At 40.5% G+C, this 17332-nt stretch overlaps 1 protein-coding gene across 1 annotated transcript; it reads right to left on the reverse strand.

Moving 5' to 3' along the window:
• Positions 1 to 527: 527 nt before the first annotated feature.
• LOC102988680 (zinc finger protein 665-like) lies at positions 528 to 16282 on the reverse strand. The gene is made up of 2 exons (XM_055079145.1): positions 16158 to 16282; positions 528 to 4062 (listed from the first exon to the last, which is right to left on the reverse strand). The coding sequence occupies exons 1-2, from the start codon at positions 16189 to 16191 to the stop codon at positions 1625 to 1627; spliced, it is 2472 nt and encodes an 823-aa protein (XP_054935120.1). The 5' UTR covers positions 16192 to 16282; the 3' UTR covers positions 528 to 1624.
• Positions 16283 to 17332: the final 1050 nt, after the last annotated feature.

Below are 17332 nucleotides of genomic sequence, written 5' to 3' on the forward strand. Positions count from 1 at the left end.
TTACATTTGTAAGGATTCTCCCCAACACGAATTCTCTGGTGAATCTTAAGAACACGCTGTTTCTTAAAGGTATTTCCACGTTTAGTATATCTGTATAGTTTCTGTCCTGCATGAATTCACTCAATACACCCAAGATGTGAATACTTGACAAACAAAAATTTACAACATTCATTACATTTGTAAGGTTGCTCTTCAATATAACTTTTTTTTTCTTTTTGGCTGCTTTGCGCCTTCGTTGCTGTGCACAGGCTTTCCCTAGTTGCGGCGAGCGGGGGCTACTCTTCGTCGCGGTGCACAGGCTTCTCATTGCAGTGGCTTCTCGTTGCGGAGCATGTCCTCTAGGCGCACAGGCTTCAGCAGTTGTGGCATGAGGGCTCAGCAGTTGTGGCTCACGGGCTCTAGAGCGCAGGCTCAGTAGTCGTGGCACATGGGCTTAGTTGCTCCGTGGCATGTGGGCTTCCTGGACCAGGGCTCGAACCCATGTCTCCTGCACTGGCAGGTGGATTCTTTTTTTTTTAAAATAAAGGTTTATTTATTTATTTATTTGGCTGTATCGGGTCTTCATTGCTGCACGCAGGCTTTCTCTAGTTGTGGCGAGCGGGGTTCACCCTTGGTTGCAGTGCGCAGGCTTCTCATTGTGGTGGCTTCTTTTATTGCGGAGCATGGGCTCTAGACACGTGGCCTTCAGTAGTTGTGGCACACGGACTCAGTAGTTGTGACTCGCGGGCTCTAGAGCGCAGGCTGAGTAGTTGTGGTGCACGGGCTTAGTTGCTCCGCAGCATGTGGGATCTTCCCAGACCAGGGCTTGAACCCGCGTCCCCTGCATTGGCAGACGGGTTCTTAACCACTGCACCACCAGGGAAGCCCTGTAACTCCTCTTATGTTCCAGTTTTGATCTTTGGGTAAAGCCTTAGCCTGCACATTACTTTTGTGTGGTTTTTCTGAAAGATGTATATTTTGCAGTCTAGTGCAGTGTGAGACCTGGATAAATCTGTCCATACATTTATACGGCTTCTCCTCAATATGGACCCTCAGTTGTTGTGTAATACTTGAACTCAAGGTAAAACTGTTGCCACTCCCATTGCATCCAGTATGTTCCCCATTTTATGTCTGGGTAAAATCCTTGCTATGCACATTAGATTTGTGTGGTTTGTCTCCAAGACATATATTCTAATGTATCCTGAAAGTAAGCAATAATTCAAAACTTTGCCACACTCCTCGCATTTGTAAGTACAAAGTATTTGGTGAACCCCGAGTTTAGGCAATACCTAAAAAGCCTTGCCACATTCAGTAAATGTGTAAGGTTTTGTCCAGTACGGATTACCTGATGATTGGTGAGATGTGACCCAAGTAAAGGTTTTACACACTCATATCATTTGTAAGGTTTCTCTCCAGAATGAATTCTTTATCGAATACTAAGGTCAAACCATTCTCTAAAAGCCTTGACACACGCAATACATTTATACAGCTACTATTATGAATTTTCTCATGAAGCCTTCTCATGAAGGAGTGAACACCTAAAAGCCTTGCAACACTGATTACATTTGTAATGTCTCTCACCAGTGTGGATTACCTGATGGTAAGATAGGCTTGAACGCAAAATAAAGACTTTGCCACAATCAAGTCATTTATAAGTTTTCTCTCCAGTATGAATTCTCCGATGATACACAAGGTGAGACCTATAACTGAAGAATTTTGCACATACTTCACATTTAAATGGTTTCTCTCCTGTATGGATTACCTGATGGGAAGTTAAGGTTGATCGCATACTAAATGCTTTGTTACACTCATTACATTTGTAAGGTTTCTCTCCAGTATGAATTCTACGGTGAGTCACGAGTTGTGAACTTTGTCTGAAGCCCTTGCCACACACATCGCATTTATGTGGTTTCTCTCCCGTATGGATTACCTGATGGGAAGTTAAGGTTGACTGCACGCTAAATGTTTTGCCACATTCATTACATTTGAAAGGCTTTTCTCCTGTATGAATTCTCTGATGATTCACTAGGTGATAAGTCTGTCTGAAGCCCCTGCCACATACATTACATTTATGTGGTTTCTCTCCTGTATGGATTACCTGATGGGAAGTTAAGCCTGATCGCACACTAAATGCTTTGCTGCACACATTACATTTGTAAGGTTTCTCTCCAGTATGAACTCTACGGTGAGTCACGAGGTGTGAATTTTGACTGAAGCCCTTGCCACAAACGTCACATTTATGTGCTGTCTCTCCTGTATGGATTACCTGATGGGAAGTGAGGCTCGAACGCACAATAAAGGCTTTGTCACACTCATGACACTTGTATGGCTTCTCCCCAGAATGCATTCTTTGATGGATTTTAAAGTGTGATTTTTGACTAAAGACCTTTCCACATATATCGCATTTATATGGTTTCTCTCTTTTATGGATTATCTGATGTGTAGTGAGAGTTGAATGCTGAGTAAAGGCTTTGCCACATTCATTACACTTGAAAGGGTTCTCTGCATCATGAATTCTTTGGTGAATCCTGATTTCAGACTGTTGCCTAAATGCCTTCCCACATTCATTACATTGGTAAGGTCTCTCTCCAGTATGGATTACCTGATGATTAGTTAGGCTTGAAAGAGCAATAAAGGCTTTGCCACACACATCACATTTGTATGGTTTCTCTCCAGTGTGAATTCTTCGGTGAATCTTGATGTAATGCCATTGCTTAAAGGCCTTGCCACATTCAAAACACTTATATGGTTTCTCTCCAGAATGACTTTTCTGATGGTCAACCAGGCTTGAACTCTGGCTAAAAGCTTTACCACACTCATTACATGTGTAAGGTTTCTCTCCACTATGAATTCTCTGATGTCTTGTAAGATGTGAATTTTGACTAAAGACCTTGCCACACTCATTGCATTTGTAAGGTTTCTCTCCAGTATGAAGTGTCTGATGACTTGCAAAGTGTGAATTTCTAATAAAGACTTTGCCACATACATCACATTTATATAATTTCTTTCCTATATGAATTTTCTGATGTTTAATGAGGTTTGAGCAAAAATTAAAGGTTTTGCCACACTCGTTACATGTGTAAGGTTTCTCTCCACTATGAATTCTCTGATGTCTTGTAAGATGTGAATTTTGACTAAAGACCTTGCCACACTCACTGCATTTGTAAGGTTTCTCTCCAGTATGAAGTCTCTGATGACTTGCAAAGTGTGAATCTCGACTAAAGACTTTGTCACATATATCACATCTATATAATTTCTTTCCTGTATGAATTTTCTGATGTCTGATGAGATTTGAGCGAAGAGTAAAGGCTCTGCCACACTCATTACATTTGTAAGGTTTCTCTCCACTATGAATTCGCTGATGATTTCCAAGGTGTGCTTTTTGACTAAAGAGCTTGCCACACTCATTACATTTGTAAGGTTTCTCTCCAGTATGAATTTTCCGATGACTTGCGAGGTGTGAACTTTGACTAAAGACTTTGCCACATACATCACATTTGTATGATTTCTCTCCTGTGTGGATTATCTGATGTCTAGTGAGGTATGAGCCCTGACGAAACATTCTGCCAAACTGACCACATTTGTAAGGTTTTCTCTTGTATGCTTTCTGTTCCTGTGTCAGTCCTGAAAGATGGATAAGATCATTCCCATATATATTAGAAATGTTGGCCTGGACACTAGGAGGAATTCTTTCAAGTACTGAAAATGAGCCTATACTGTTGGTAGACTTCACAGCTTGATTACATTCATAAATTTTCCCTTCAGTTTGATATATCAGCAGTTTATCTCGAAAGCTTGATCCAAGCCTATTTTCAACAGGCTTGTTTCCTGCATCCCTTTTCCAATGTTGATTTCTTTTGTAAGTGAGATTTTCTTTACGGGTTATAGGCATTCCTTTGCCATTTCTTTCATCATCTCTCCACTGATACTCAAAGTCATGCATATTTTCCTGGATTTCCTTGAAGTAAAAATCTCTTATTTCACGGCTTTCACGTGTTTCCACCATCACTGTTTGGAATACTTCTCCTCCATCACTGTTCACTTTAGGCTGTAATTTCTTCATCACATATATATGACAGATATCTGCAAGATATAAAGAACCACAGGAATCCTATTAATTATAGTTCAGAACAAAGTCATTTCTTGTTGATAACATGATATTAAACCAAAAATAATACTTATCCTGAACAGAGTAATAAAGCTTCCCAAACAAAATGTTCAAAATTTAAGGAACAGTAAAGAAATATGATCCCTTACGAAAGAAAGTGATCATATGTAATTCAAGGTAATCTTAGGTGGAGTATAACCTTTAAAAATTGTGAATCACTATGCTGTACACTCGAAACTTATATAATATTGTAAATCAACTATATGTTAATAACAAAATAAGGATACATAACTGAGAAAAATAAAAAAAATAAATTAATAATTTTAGGGTAGCCTAGTTCCAAACACCCTATGACAAAAACCCTAATGCTGTACAAACTTGTATTAGCTCTCAAAAAAAGGGCATTTTCCCACCACGACCTCAAAGCATAGTAATCGGCAGTAAGCATACTGCTGTCTTTTTTTTTTTTTTTTTTTTTTTTTTGGCCACGCCAAGTGGCTTGTAGGATCTTAGTTCCCCAACCAGGGGTCAAACCTGGGCCCATGGCAGTGAAAGCGCTGAGTCCTAACCACTGGACTGCCAGGGAATCCCACTGCTGTCTTGTAACTCAGGAGAAAAAAGTATTATATTGTACAAAATTTCTGCATATTTGTACGTAAGTAAATGCTAAAGAACCGACAATGCATTATAATGGTAAATAATCCAAAACAAGCTTACCTGATGAATAATGTAAACAAATGGCAGTTTAGTATTGAAAAACAGATAGCATTGCGCTATGGCCTATCCAGGCAGTTACTTTAAATTACGGGCCCCAAAGTGTATGTAATACAGTGTGCATTGAAAATTTATCTACTTATTTATTATCTTTTTATTTTATTTATTTATTTTTGGCCGCGTTGGGTATTTGTTGCTGCGCATGGGCTTTCTCTAGTTGTGGCGAGCGGGGGCTACTCTTCGTTGTGGTGCATGCACGGGTTTCTCATTATGATGGCTTCTCTCGTTGCAGAGCATGGGCTCTAGGTACACAGGCTTCAGTAGTTTGGCTCGTGGGCTCTAAAGCACAGGCTCAGTAGTTGTGGCGCATAGGCTTAGTTGCTCCATGGCATGTGGGATCTTCCCGGATCAGGGCTCAAACCCGTGTCCCCTGCATTGACAGGTGGATTCTTAACCACTGAGCCACCAGGGAAGCCCTGAAAATTTATTAACTAGGATCAGAGACAATGTTGTTGGGATCAGTTACAAATAAAAACATCCAAGTTATAATGTAGACAAAAGGATAGCTCACAATAAACATGAAAGTTAATATTTTCTAAAAGTAACTTTCAAATCTTTACTGTGAAACATGAAATATTCTAAACCCAATTTTTCAAATAAGGACATCAGACTCACAGGGTTCATGTACATGAAACCAATTTACACAGAAAGTAAATGAGAGATACAGGATATGAATACCAAGAGTTCAGAAAGAAAATTTCAAGAGTGATACAAGAACTGAGCTGTATATAGCATTATTCAGCCATCCTTCCTGGAAATGGTTTTGGAGGCACCACCTCTGCACATATAAATTAAGGTCCTGCCTAGTGAAATTAATTCACTGTAGGACTACACATGATTTTTTACAATGTGAACAGTGTGGGAAGACAGTGGGATGGGTGAAAAAGGGCTCTGGAAATTAGGGAGTTCAGAAGAAAAAACTGGATATGCTAGCAAATAACAGTGTATTCCATCCACATCAAGGGACCATGTGAGGAAAGGTCAGAACTGGGAAGGCCAAGGATGGAGGACAAGGAGTAATGGACGTGTGGGAACACAGCTTGTGCTTTCTGAACTGTGGGAATGTAACTGTACCAGGGCAATGAGAATACTGAATGGGGAAGAAAAGAAGAACTGGTTTAGCAAGTAGCACTGTACCATCTCATTTTTAACCATGGGACTTATACCATGGGCATGCAACAAAAGCAAAAGAAATTTAAAAAGGGAGAGAGTGTGACATTGTAAAGAGAAAGCAGGTTTTCATTTCTAGCAATATTTGGTATAAAATGTACCAATTTTAATATCCATGAGTTCCATTTCCAGGAATATATATTCAAGAGAAAAACACAGGTTTCTCTGCTGGTTCAGTGGTTAAGAATCCGCCTGTAGGGCTTCCCTGGTGGCGCAGTGGTTGAGAGTCCGCCTGCTGATGCAGGGGACATGGGTTCAGCCCTGGTCCGGGAAGATCCCACAGGCCACGGAGCAAGCCTCTGCGCCACAACTACTGAGCCTGCGCTCTAGAGCCCGCGACCTGTGACTACTGAGCCCACGTGCCACAATTACTGAAGCCCGCATGCCTAGAGCCTGTGCTTCGCAACAAGAGAAGCCATTGCAGTGGGAAGCCTGTGCACTGCAACGAGAAGCCTGTGCACTGCAACAAAGAGTAACCCCGATCACCACAACTAGAGAAAGCCTGTGCTTAGCAACAAAGACACCAAAAAAAAAAAGAGAGAGTGAGAAAAATACACAGACATTACCAGAGATACATCCGAGGATGTAAGAAGCAGGATCTGGAAGGAAAACATAGGAAATGGCCATCAAGAGGAGACAGATGAGTTTATTCTGCACATTTTCTTGCAGATACAATGAAACCTTACACTATAGCAAAGCAGGGAGACAAGAGTTCACAATGATAATCTCCTAGCTGGGTGGGCAGACAGTTTGTTTCAAGAAACAAAGATTAACAGGAGGTGTTTCCCAAGGTATGAGCATTTTAAGATGTGATCATATTAGTTAAAAAAAGAAAAAGAGGGCTTCCCTGGTGGCACAGTGGTTAAGAATCCACCTGCCAAGGCAGGGGACATGGGTTAGAGCCCTGGTCGGGGCAGATCCCACATGCCATAGAGTAACTAAGCCTGTGTGCCACAACTACTGAGCCTGTGCTCTAGAGCCCATGAGCCACAACTACTGAAGCCCACGTGCCACAACTACTAAAGCCCGTGCGCCTAGAGCCCACGCACCGCAACAAAAAGTAGCTCCCACTCGCCACAACTAGAGAAAGCCTGCTCCCAGCAACAAAGACCAACTCAGCCAAAAATAAATAAATAAATAAATTTTAAAAGAAAAAGAATCTTATTAACTAAATTATTACCTAACGTAAAAATTTTAACAATTTGTCATATCAACTTTTTAGACTAAGACTCCTTATTTGGTGTTAAAAACAACAGTGTCCCTTTTGCTGCCTTGCTCTAATTACTGGAAATCATAGCACTGGATCTCTTAACACAATCTCTGCCATAAAAAAGACATGAAAAACAAACAAAAGAAAGACATGAAAAACGATGTTGGCAAGATAGCAGACCAGTAAACTCCAGGCACTCAGTCCATGGAGACACTGAATTAACAACAATATACAACAAGAACAAAACCCTTTGTGGGTTTTGTTTTGTTTTTGTTTTGTTTTTTTTTGGCTGCACCACATGGCTGGCGGGATCTTAGTTCCCTGACCAGGGATTGAACTTTCCCTCCGCAGTGAAAGCACAGAGTCCTAAAGACTGGACCGCCAGGGAATTCCCAACAAAATCCTTTGGAATAACTCTAAGAACCAGGTGAGAAGCTGAAGCACCCAAAGAAATGCCTACACTCAAAACACAGAACCAAAAAGTGTAATCATAATGATTTTTGACTCAATCCCTCCAAGGCACAATAAGGTGAGAATAAACAGGAGAAAGTTTCCCAGTTCCCAGCTCCTCCTTTAGGAGAAAATGGAAATCAAATCCTCAAGGAGATATCACTTCACACCTTTAGAATGGCTATTATCAAAAATACAAGAGAGGGGGAATTCCCTGGTGGTCCAGCAGCACGGCCAATAAAAACAAAAACAAAAAAACCAAGAGGTATGAGTGTTAGTAAGGTTGTGGATTAAAGAGAACCCTACCATACTCTCAGAAGATTATGATTAGTTTTAGTCACTGGAAAAAACTAATTACAGTCAAAATATATTTTTTTAAAGTACCACATAATGTAGTTATTCCACATGCGGGTATATACCGAAAAGAAATGAAGTCATCACTATCACAAAGAGATATCTGCATTCCTATGTTCATTAGAGCAGTATAAGCAATAGCCAAAATATGGAAACTACCTAAGTGTCCAACTAATGAATGGATAAAAAAAAAATCTCATTTCTATACAAAATGAGATATTATTCAGCCATAAGAAAGAATGAAATCCTGCTCTCTGTACCAACATGGAGAGCATTTGAAGGGATTATGCTAAGTAAAATAAGTCTGAGAGAAAAACAAATACAAAATAATCTCACTTATATGTGGGGGGAAAAAAGCCAAATACAAACAGAAAGTAAAATAGTGATTACCAAAGGCTGGGACATAGCAGAAATGGGGAGATGTTAGTCAAGATGAATTAGTTCTGGGGATCTAACATACAGCATGTTGACTATGATTATTAATACTGCATTATAGGGCTTCCCTGGTGGCGCAGGGGTTGAGAGTCCGCCTGCCGATGCAGGGGACACGGGTTCGTGCCCCCGTCCGGGAAGATCCCACATGCCGCAGAGCGGCTGGGCCCGTGAGCCATGGCCGCTGAGCCTGCGCATCTGGAGCCTGTGCGCCACAACGGGAGAGGCCACAACAGTGAGGGGCCCGCGTACCGCAAAAAAAAAAAAAATAAAAAATACTGCATTATATACTTGAAAGTTGTTAAGACAGCAACCTTCTAATGTTCTCACCACACAAACAAAATTGTAATTATGTGAGTTAATGGATGTTTTAACAAACATACCTGGTAATCTTTTCAAAATATACACGTGTATCAAATCATCACACTTAACTTACACAATATTATATGTTGATTATATCTTAAAGTTTGAAAAAAGAAAACACAAAGGAATGCACATAAAAGATACTGGTTTATCATGTGAATAAAAATAATTTTAAAAATGAAAATAGAAAGAAAAAAAGACCATAGGAAACAGTCAAAGCTAGAAAGAAAAAAATTAAATTAAGAGATATACAAAAAGAATGAAAAACTACAGAAAATCACAAAATTAAAAGTTGGTTCTTTGATCAGATAGACATAATAAACCCTAAAGTAGATTAACTAACCAAAAAGAGAGAAGGCCGAATAACTAAAATAAAAAATGAAAGCGGGGGCATTACAATTGATTCCACAGAAATTAAAAAAAATTAGAAGAGAATACCAAGAACAATTCTATCCCTAAATATTGCAAAATCTAAATGAATTCCTAGAGACACACCTATCAATAGAGTCATGAAGAAATAAAAAATCTGAACAGACCCATTCCTTGTAAGGAGACTGAGTCACTAACCAAAAATCACTGATCAAAATCAAAGGAAGACTTCCCTGGTGCTCCAGTGGTTAAGACTCCATGCTTCCACTGCAGGGCAAGGTTTGATCCCTGGTTAGGGAATTAAGATTCCACATGCCCCATGGTGCAGGCAGAAAAAAAAAAAAAAAAAAGAAAGAAAGAAAATCCAAAGGAAAGCTAGATAGCATCACTACTGAATTCTACCCAACATCTTAAAAGAATTAAGATCAAGCTTCTTCAAACTCTTCCCCAAAATTTGAACAGGAAACACTTCAAAACTCATTATGAGACTAGAATTACTCTAAAATCAAAGTCAGACAAAGACTCTACAAAAAAACCCAAAAACCGGACTTCCCTGGTGGCGCAGTGTTTAAGAATCCTCCTGCCAACGCAGGGGACACAGGTTCGAGCCCTGGTCTGGGAAGATCCCACATGCCACGAAGCAACTAAGCCCGTGTGCCACAACTACTGAGCCTGAACTCTAGAGCCTGCGAGCCGCAACTACTGAGCCTGCATGCCACATCTGCTGAAGCCCATGCACCTAGAGCCCGTGCTCTGCAAAAAGAGAAGCCACCGCAATGAGAAGCCCGAGCACCACATCGAAGAGCAGCCCCCACCGCCGCAACTAGAGAAAGCCTGCGCGCAGCAATGAAGACCCAACGCAGCCAAAAATAAAATATAAAATAAATAAATAAATCTTAAAAAAAACCACTATCTCTAATGAATATAGATACAAAACTCATCAATCAAACAAGAGTAAATGAAATTTAACAGTACTACAAAAGGATTATACAGTACAACCAAAAAGGATATATTCTTGGAATGCAAGGATGCTCCAACAAATGAAATCTTTCAACGTAAAACTGCACATTAAATATAAGAAAATACACTACATGTTTATCTCAATTGATGCAGAAAAGCATTTGACTAGTTAACAGGCTTTCATAATAAAAACACTCAATACAGTAGGAATAGAAATAAATACAGTAACAAAATAAAAGACTAATATAAAAAGCCCACAGCTAACATCATACACAATGGGGAAAGACTGAAAGCTTTTTCTCTCAGATCAGGAACAAGACAAGATACCTGCTCTCACTATTTCTATTAAACATATAGCTGGAGTCCCAGCCAGACAAATGGGCAAGAAAACAAAATAAAAAGTATCCAATTAGAGAAAGGAGAAGAAAATTATGTCTGTTTAGAGATGATGTAATCTAATATGTAGAAAAAACATGAGATTCCACAAAAAACCCTGATATAAGTAACTAATGAATTCAGAAAAATTGGAAGATATAAAGTCAACATGTAAAAATTGTATTCTATATGTTAACGATGAACAATTAGAAAATTGAGAAAACATTTCCATTTCAAATAGCATCAAAAAGAATAAAATACTTAGGCAAAACCTTAGCCACATAAAAAAGACTTGTATACTGTAACTACAATCATTGCTGAAAATTATTAGAAAATACACAAGTAAATACAGATATCCCCAGTTCATGAACTGAAAGACAATACTGTCATTACGTCAATACCAACAAATTGATAAAGAGATTCAAAGCAATACCTAGCAAAACCACAATATCAATTTTGGAAACAATAAACACTTACATCCTAGGACACACACTGAATCTCAAGAGACCCTGAACAGGAAAAACAACCTTGAAAAGAACAAAGTTGAAGGTCTCATACTTCCTTATTTCAAAACTTATTAAAAAGCAAAACTAGGGCTTCCCTGGTGGCGCAGTGGTTGAGAATCTGCCTGCCAATGCAGGGGACACGGGTTTGAGCCCTGGTCTGGGAAGATCCCACATGCCGCGGAGCAACTGGGCCCGTGTGCCACAACTACTGAGCCTGCGCATCTGGAGCCTGTGCTCCGCAACAAGAGAGGCCACGATAGTGAGAGGCCCGCGCACCACGATGAAGAGTGGCCCCTGCTTGCCACATCTAGAGAAAAAGCCCTCGCACAGAAACGAAGGCCCAACACAGCCAAAAAAATAAAAATATACATAAATTAAAAAAAAAAAGAATATTAAAAAAAAAAGCAAAACTAATATTAAGAATATGGTACCAATATAAAGACAGACAGAAACACCAGTGGAAACGACGTCAGAAATAAACTCTTGCATATACAGTCAAATGATGTGCCACAAGGGTGTCAAGATTCCTCAATGAGGGAAAAGCAGCCTCTTAAAATAAAGATGTTGAGAAAATCAGATACCCACATGTAAAAGAATGTAGAGTTGGACTGCTGCATGAACCCATGTAAAAAATTAACTCAAAATAGAACAAAGATCTAGGGACTTCCCTGGTGGTCCAGTGGTTAAGAATCCACCTTCCAAAGCAGGGGATGCAGGTTCGATCCCTGGTCGGGGAACTAAGATCTCACATGTCGTGGGGCAACTAACTCCACGCACTGCAACTACTGAGCCCACGTGCCACAACTAGAGAGAAGCCTGTGCACCAGAACGAAAGATCTCACATGACACAACGAAGATACCACATGCTGCAACTAAGACCCAACACAGCCAAATAAATAAATAAATAAATAAATAAATAAATTTTAAAAAATAGAACAAAGATCTACACATACAACCTAAAAGCATAAAACTCCTAGAAGAAAACATAGGAAAAAATCTTAATGGCATTGGATACAGCAATGATTGAGAACATATGACTGTAAAAGCACAGCAAACGGAAGTAAAAACAGACTACATCAAAATTACAAACTATTGTGAGTCAAATCACACTCAGTAGAGTGAAAAGACAATCTGCAGAAGGGGGAGAAAATATTTGCAAATCATGTATGTGATAATGGGTTAATACTGAAAATATATGAAGAACTGTAAAAGAGTCTGGTCACCAATTTCACAATGAAGGGCCATTCCCCAATTCAACCACCCACGCATTACAAAAAGAAACAAGACACTAAGAATATCATAAAAATATGAACCTGCTGACTAAATAAATGTCAAGTTCATTTATAATGCATAGAGGGACTTCCCTGGTGGCACAGTGGTTAAGAATCCGCTTGCCAATGCAGGGGACACGGGTTTGATCCCTGGTCCGGGAAGATCCCACATGCCTCAGAGCAACTAAGCCCACAAGCCACAACTACTGAGCCCATGTGCCACAACTACTGAAGCCCATGTGCCTAGAGCCCATGCTCCGCAACGAGAAGCCACCACAATGAGAAGCCCATGCACCGCAACCAAAGTAGCCCCCCTCGCCGCAACTAGAGAAAGCCCGCAAGCAGCAACGAAGACCAAACGCAGACAAAAATAAATAAATAAGTAAAAATTTACTTAAAAAAAGAAAAAACAGTACTTCATTGAAGGCATCACTCAACTTCATAAGCTCTCTCATTAAGATGCTTCAAAACGGGCTTCCCTGGTGGCACAGTGGTTAAGAACCCACCTGCCGATGAAGGGGACACGGGTTCGAGACCTGGTCCAGGAAGATCCCACATGCTGAGGAGCAACTAAGTCTGCGAGCCACAACTACTGAAGCCCGCGCACCTAGAGCCAGTGCTCTGCAACAAGAGAAGCCAGTGCAATGAGAAGCCCGCACACCGCAATGAAGAGTAGCCCCCGCTCGCCGCAACTAGAGAAAGCCTGCACGCAGCAACGAAGACCCAAAGCAGCTAAAAATAAAATAAATAAATTTTTTTTAAAAAAACACACAATAAAAAGATGCTTCAAAATAGTATTTGTTGAGGTCGGATAAACAATGACACATACAGGGTATGAAAACTGTAGAATGAACAGTTTAGTCAACAGCCCCAGAGATATGAGGATGTGAACTTGGACAATGTTGGCCCAAGGAGAAATTCCTACACCATTTATTGAGGCTCCAAGGGGATGATGATTAGTATATGTGAAAAACATTGTCACAGTTGCTCTTGAGACACGCTTTTGTGATACTCCTCAAAACCAGAAAAAAAAACTGGAAACACTTATCAGTCAAGTGTTTCTTTGTGTTGTTTTTTTTTTTCTGGCCATGCAACATGTGGGATCTTAGTTCCCTGACCGGGGATTGAACCTGCACCCCCTTCATTGGAAGTGCAAAGTCTTAACCACTGGACCACCAGGGAAGTCCCCCCTCAAGCTCCTGTGATGCTTTCTATTTCAGTATCCTGGGACATGCTGACTACTCTAGTGAATAGCTTCAAGCAGTACTTCTGTATGTAGCAGAATAATATTGCGACGAATTAGTAAAATGCTATGTTTCCGGACTTCCCTGATGGCGCAGTGGTTAAGAATCTGCCTGCCAATGCAGGGGACACAGGTTCGAGCCCTGGTCCGGGAAGATCCCACATGCCACAGAGCAACTAAGCCCGTGCGCCACAACTACTGAGCCTGCACTCTAGAGCCCACAAGCCACAACTACTGAGCCCACATACCACAACTACTGAAGCCCGTGCGCCTAGAGCCTGTGCTCCACGACAAGAAAAGCCACCACAATCAGAAGTCCACGTACCACAACGAAGAGTAGCCCCCACTCGCCACAACTAGAGAAAGCCCACATGCAGCAACGAAGACCCAACACAGCCAAAAATAAATAAATTAATTAATTTTTTAAAAAAAAGAATGCTATGTTTCCAAGTAAACCTACTCCACAAGAGAGTGGAGAGAAGTTATTCATCACCTAAAGATAGTTTATCACAGCAACAAACAAACAAAAGGATGAAATATCAAATACCTACGAATGGGTATTTTAAAAGCAATTTCAGAGGCAAATCATGCAAACTAAAGAAAATATGACATCAAGAAGAGTCTACATTCCCAGACTAAGTAGAGAGGTAAAAGAACAAGAAAAATACAATATATTGGGGTCAGATATTATAGAACTTTAACATGGGACCATGGGCTCTACCCATAGTCGCCGAGCTCAGAGATTCATATATGCTCCCCATGTGGGACTGGGGATCAAAGAGAATCTCTTCGTCCATACTGTTTATAGTTTTCCTAAGTGACAATTACAGAAGATCCAACCCATTTCCCCATTACACACACCCCAAAAGTATGTGGCAAAAGCAGAACAGAAGAAATGGCTGAGGGGGAATTCTCTGGCAGATTCACTGGTTAGGATTCCGGGTTTTCACTGCCAGGGGCCCAAGTTCAATCTTTGATTGGGGAACTAGGATCCTGCAAGCCGCACGGCACAGCCAAAAAAAAAAAAAGGAAAAAACGAAAACAAAAAACGAAGAAATGGCTGAGGGATCTGAATGGCAGACATGGCCTGAAACAGATCCATGCAGGTTCTGAGGTGCCAGATGGAATCAAAGAGCAGCCACTGTTTTTCCATCATTTAATTAGTTCTTCCAAGTACACCAAACTGAGACAGGTCCAGGGGTTTGGACTATGGAGGCCTCAGCTCTTATCTATATGGACTAAAAATTGAAAATCCCATGCAATAAAGTACAGAAGAAGAGACCAAGGGGGAAACAGATTCCTTTGAAACAGCTCACCACGTGCTACGCAAATCAAGCAACAAGTTCACAACACCCAGATGGCAGAGTGTAGATCACGATAAAGACCTTGCCTTTGATTCTACTGGAGCTGCAGCACCACAGGGAGGTGAAAGGATGAATTTTACACATTGAAGGATAGTGTGCTATGTTGGGGAGAAGAAAAATTTCCCCTGAGAAAAGTTCATAAGTAATAAACTTCGAATTTCCTAAAGCGCTCTCCCACGAAGGGAGAGATTTCCAAACACCATTAATGGTGTGGCTTCCTCTCTGCCCATCTGAGATCTGACCTGTGTTCATACTTCTGATACATCCCCACCCACTGTTTTTTTGCTATTTTCATGTCACTCTTCACAGTCAAGTGCTCTTCCTCTTGCTCCAAAATGCAAATAATATTCAGGTCAGGAACAGAAATAACTGCCGAAAAGAGAAAATAAATAATATGTTGTGGGTTTTCCAGAATCCCAGCTGTTTGATCAGCACAGGAGTGAGCACACAACAAATGGATCTCAAAAAATATTTCACAAATTCATTCATTCACTGCTTGCCTCCTTCTGAATGCAGAGAGAAGAGTATAATATGCAGATAACTGGCTTTCTTCCAAGAAGTAGTGACTCAGGGCTTCCCTGGTGGCGCAGTGGTTAAGAATCCGCCTGCCAATGCAGAGGACATGGGTTCGAGCCCTGGTCTGGGAAGATCCCACATGCCATGGAGCAACTAAGCTCGTGTGCCACAACTACTGAGCCTGCACTCTAGAGCCCGCGAAACACAACTACTGAACCCATGAGCCACAACTACTGAAGCCTGCATGCCTAGAGCCTGTGCTCCACAACAAGAGAAGCCACCGCAATGAGAAGCCTGCACACTGCAATGAAGAGTAGCCCCCGCTCGCCGCAACTGGAGAAGGCCCACGTGCAGCAATGAAGACCCAACGCAGCCAAAAGTTAAAATTAAAATAAATAAATAATTTATTTTTTAAAAAATAGTGACTCAAAAGCTCAGCGGTATGAAATAGGGAATCAGATATTTTAAGTTTCCAATTGGGCTTTATCAATACTTAAGCTCTGGAACAACTCCTGGTGTATCATGAAGTGGGCAGATAACCAGAAGAAAGGACAACGTTAAACTACTGACACTACACTATGAAGCTTTTCATGTCTGAGTCAACAGGGCTTTGAGCTCAGTGAAGCAATGCAGGGGCTCCCCAAAGGCACAGAAGGGAAAATGCAAAGATACATAAGGGCAGATCCCAATTTCTGGAGGGAAGTTATCCTCACCCAGCGAGAGCAGGTTCCTGTAGGTCTCCAACATCACGTCCCTGTACAAGGCCCTCTGAGCAGGGTCCAGGCATTCCCACTCCTCCTGAGAGAATTCTATGGCCACATCCTTGAAGGTCAACTGTGCCTGAAATGAAAACACATTTCAACAAGGGGCCATGAGGAGAGTCCTTATTTTCACACAAAATGAGAAGAGGAGAGAGGGGTAAGGATCAATTCAGTGGAAGTATGTAGTCTGACAGATCCATGTTAATGTATTTAGAGCAAATTATGGGTCTCAAATTTTAATTTCTTATGCTTTTTCATAGAGATTATAATATCTTCCATTCAATATGGATTTTTCATTTTTTTGGACAATACATGAAATGCATACAAATAAAATTCAACAACAGAATGTCCAGGCAGAAGTGTTACATATTATGTTTCACACACTGAGTGATATTCAATATTTAGATGAGCTACAGTATGACTGGTGTCTTCAGAGATGACAAAGTCCACAGTGGCTTTAAAGAAAAGTCAAAATCTTAAATTATGATGATGATACCAAGAGCAATGACTAAAGCTGTCTGAATGCTTCCTATATGCTAAGCATTACTCTTAAATGTTTTACATGTATGAACTTGTTATCAACGTAATAGCTCATTAGAGAAAGTCCCATTTTTATTTTTCAGAGGAGTAAACTGTGTCCAAGACACTCTAAGAAACTTGACTCAGAACAAACAGCTAGGAAATGGCACTGCAAGCACGAAAACTCAGGTAGTCAGACTTTAGAATGGAACATAAAATATCAAAGTTAAGTGACAGATAGAGGATAAATGTACACTGACAGAGGGTTCCCTGAGAAAACTTGAGACAATTTCAAGGTTAACCTATAGAACCGCATAAAAGGTCACTACACACACACACACACACACACACACACACACACACACACACACACTGAAGATATTAATAATCTTCCTACTATAAAACATTAATGTGATAGTGTAGGAAAAATTTAAAGCCATGGAATACACTCAAGATATAATGTTTGATCAGCACAGGAGTGAGCACACAACAAATGGATCTCAAAAAATATTTCACAAATTCATTCATTCACTGCTTGCCTCCTTCTGAATGCAGAGAGAAGAGTATAATATGCAGATAACTGGCTTTCTTCCAAGAAGTAGTGACTC

Source organism: Physeter macrocephalus, chromosome 17 (genome assembly GCF_002837175.3).
Source record: "Physeter macrocephalus isolate SW-GA chromosome 17, ASM283717v5, whole genome shotgun sequence".
NCBI classification, from domain to species: domain Eukaryota; kingdom Metazoa; phylum Chordata; class Mammalia; order Artiodactyla; family Physeteridae; genus Physeter; species Physeter macrocephalus.

What these genes read in the sequence shown, in the direction of transcription:
- LOC102988680 (XM_055079145.1), bottom strand. Translation starts at nt 16,191, where the DNA reads ATGTTGGAGACCTACAGGAACCTGCTCTCGCTGG. An exon ending in CAGGAACCTGCTCTCGCTGG is followed by an intron (nt 4,063 to 16,157) that starts GTGAGGATAACT and finishes TATATCTTGCAG; the next exon opens with ATATCTGTCATATATATGTG.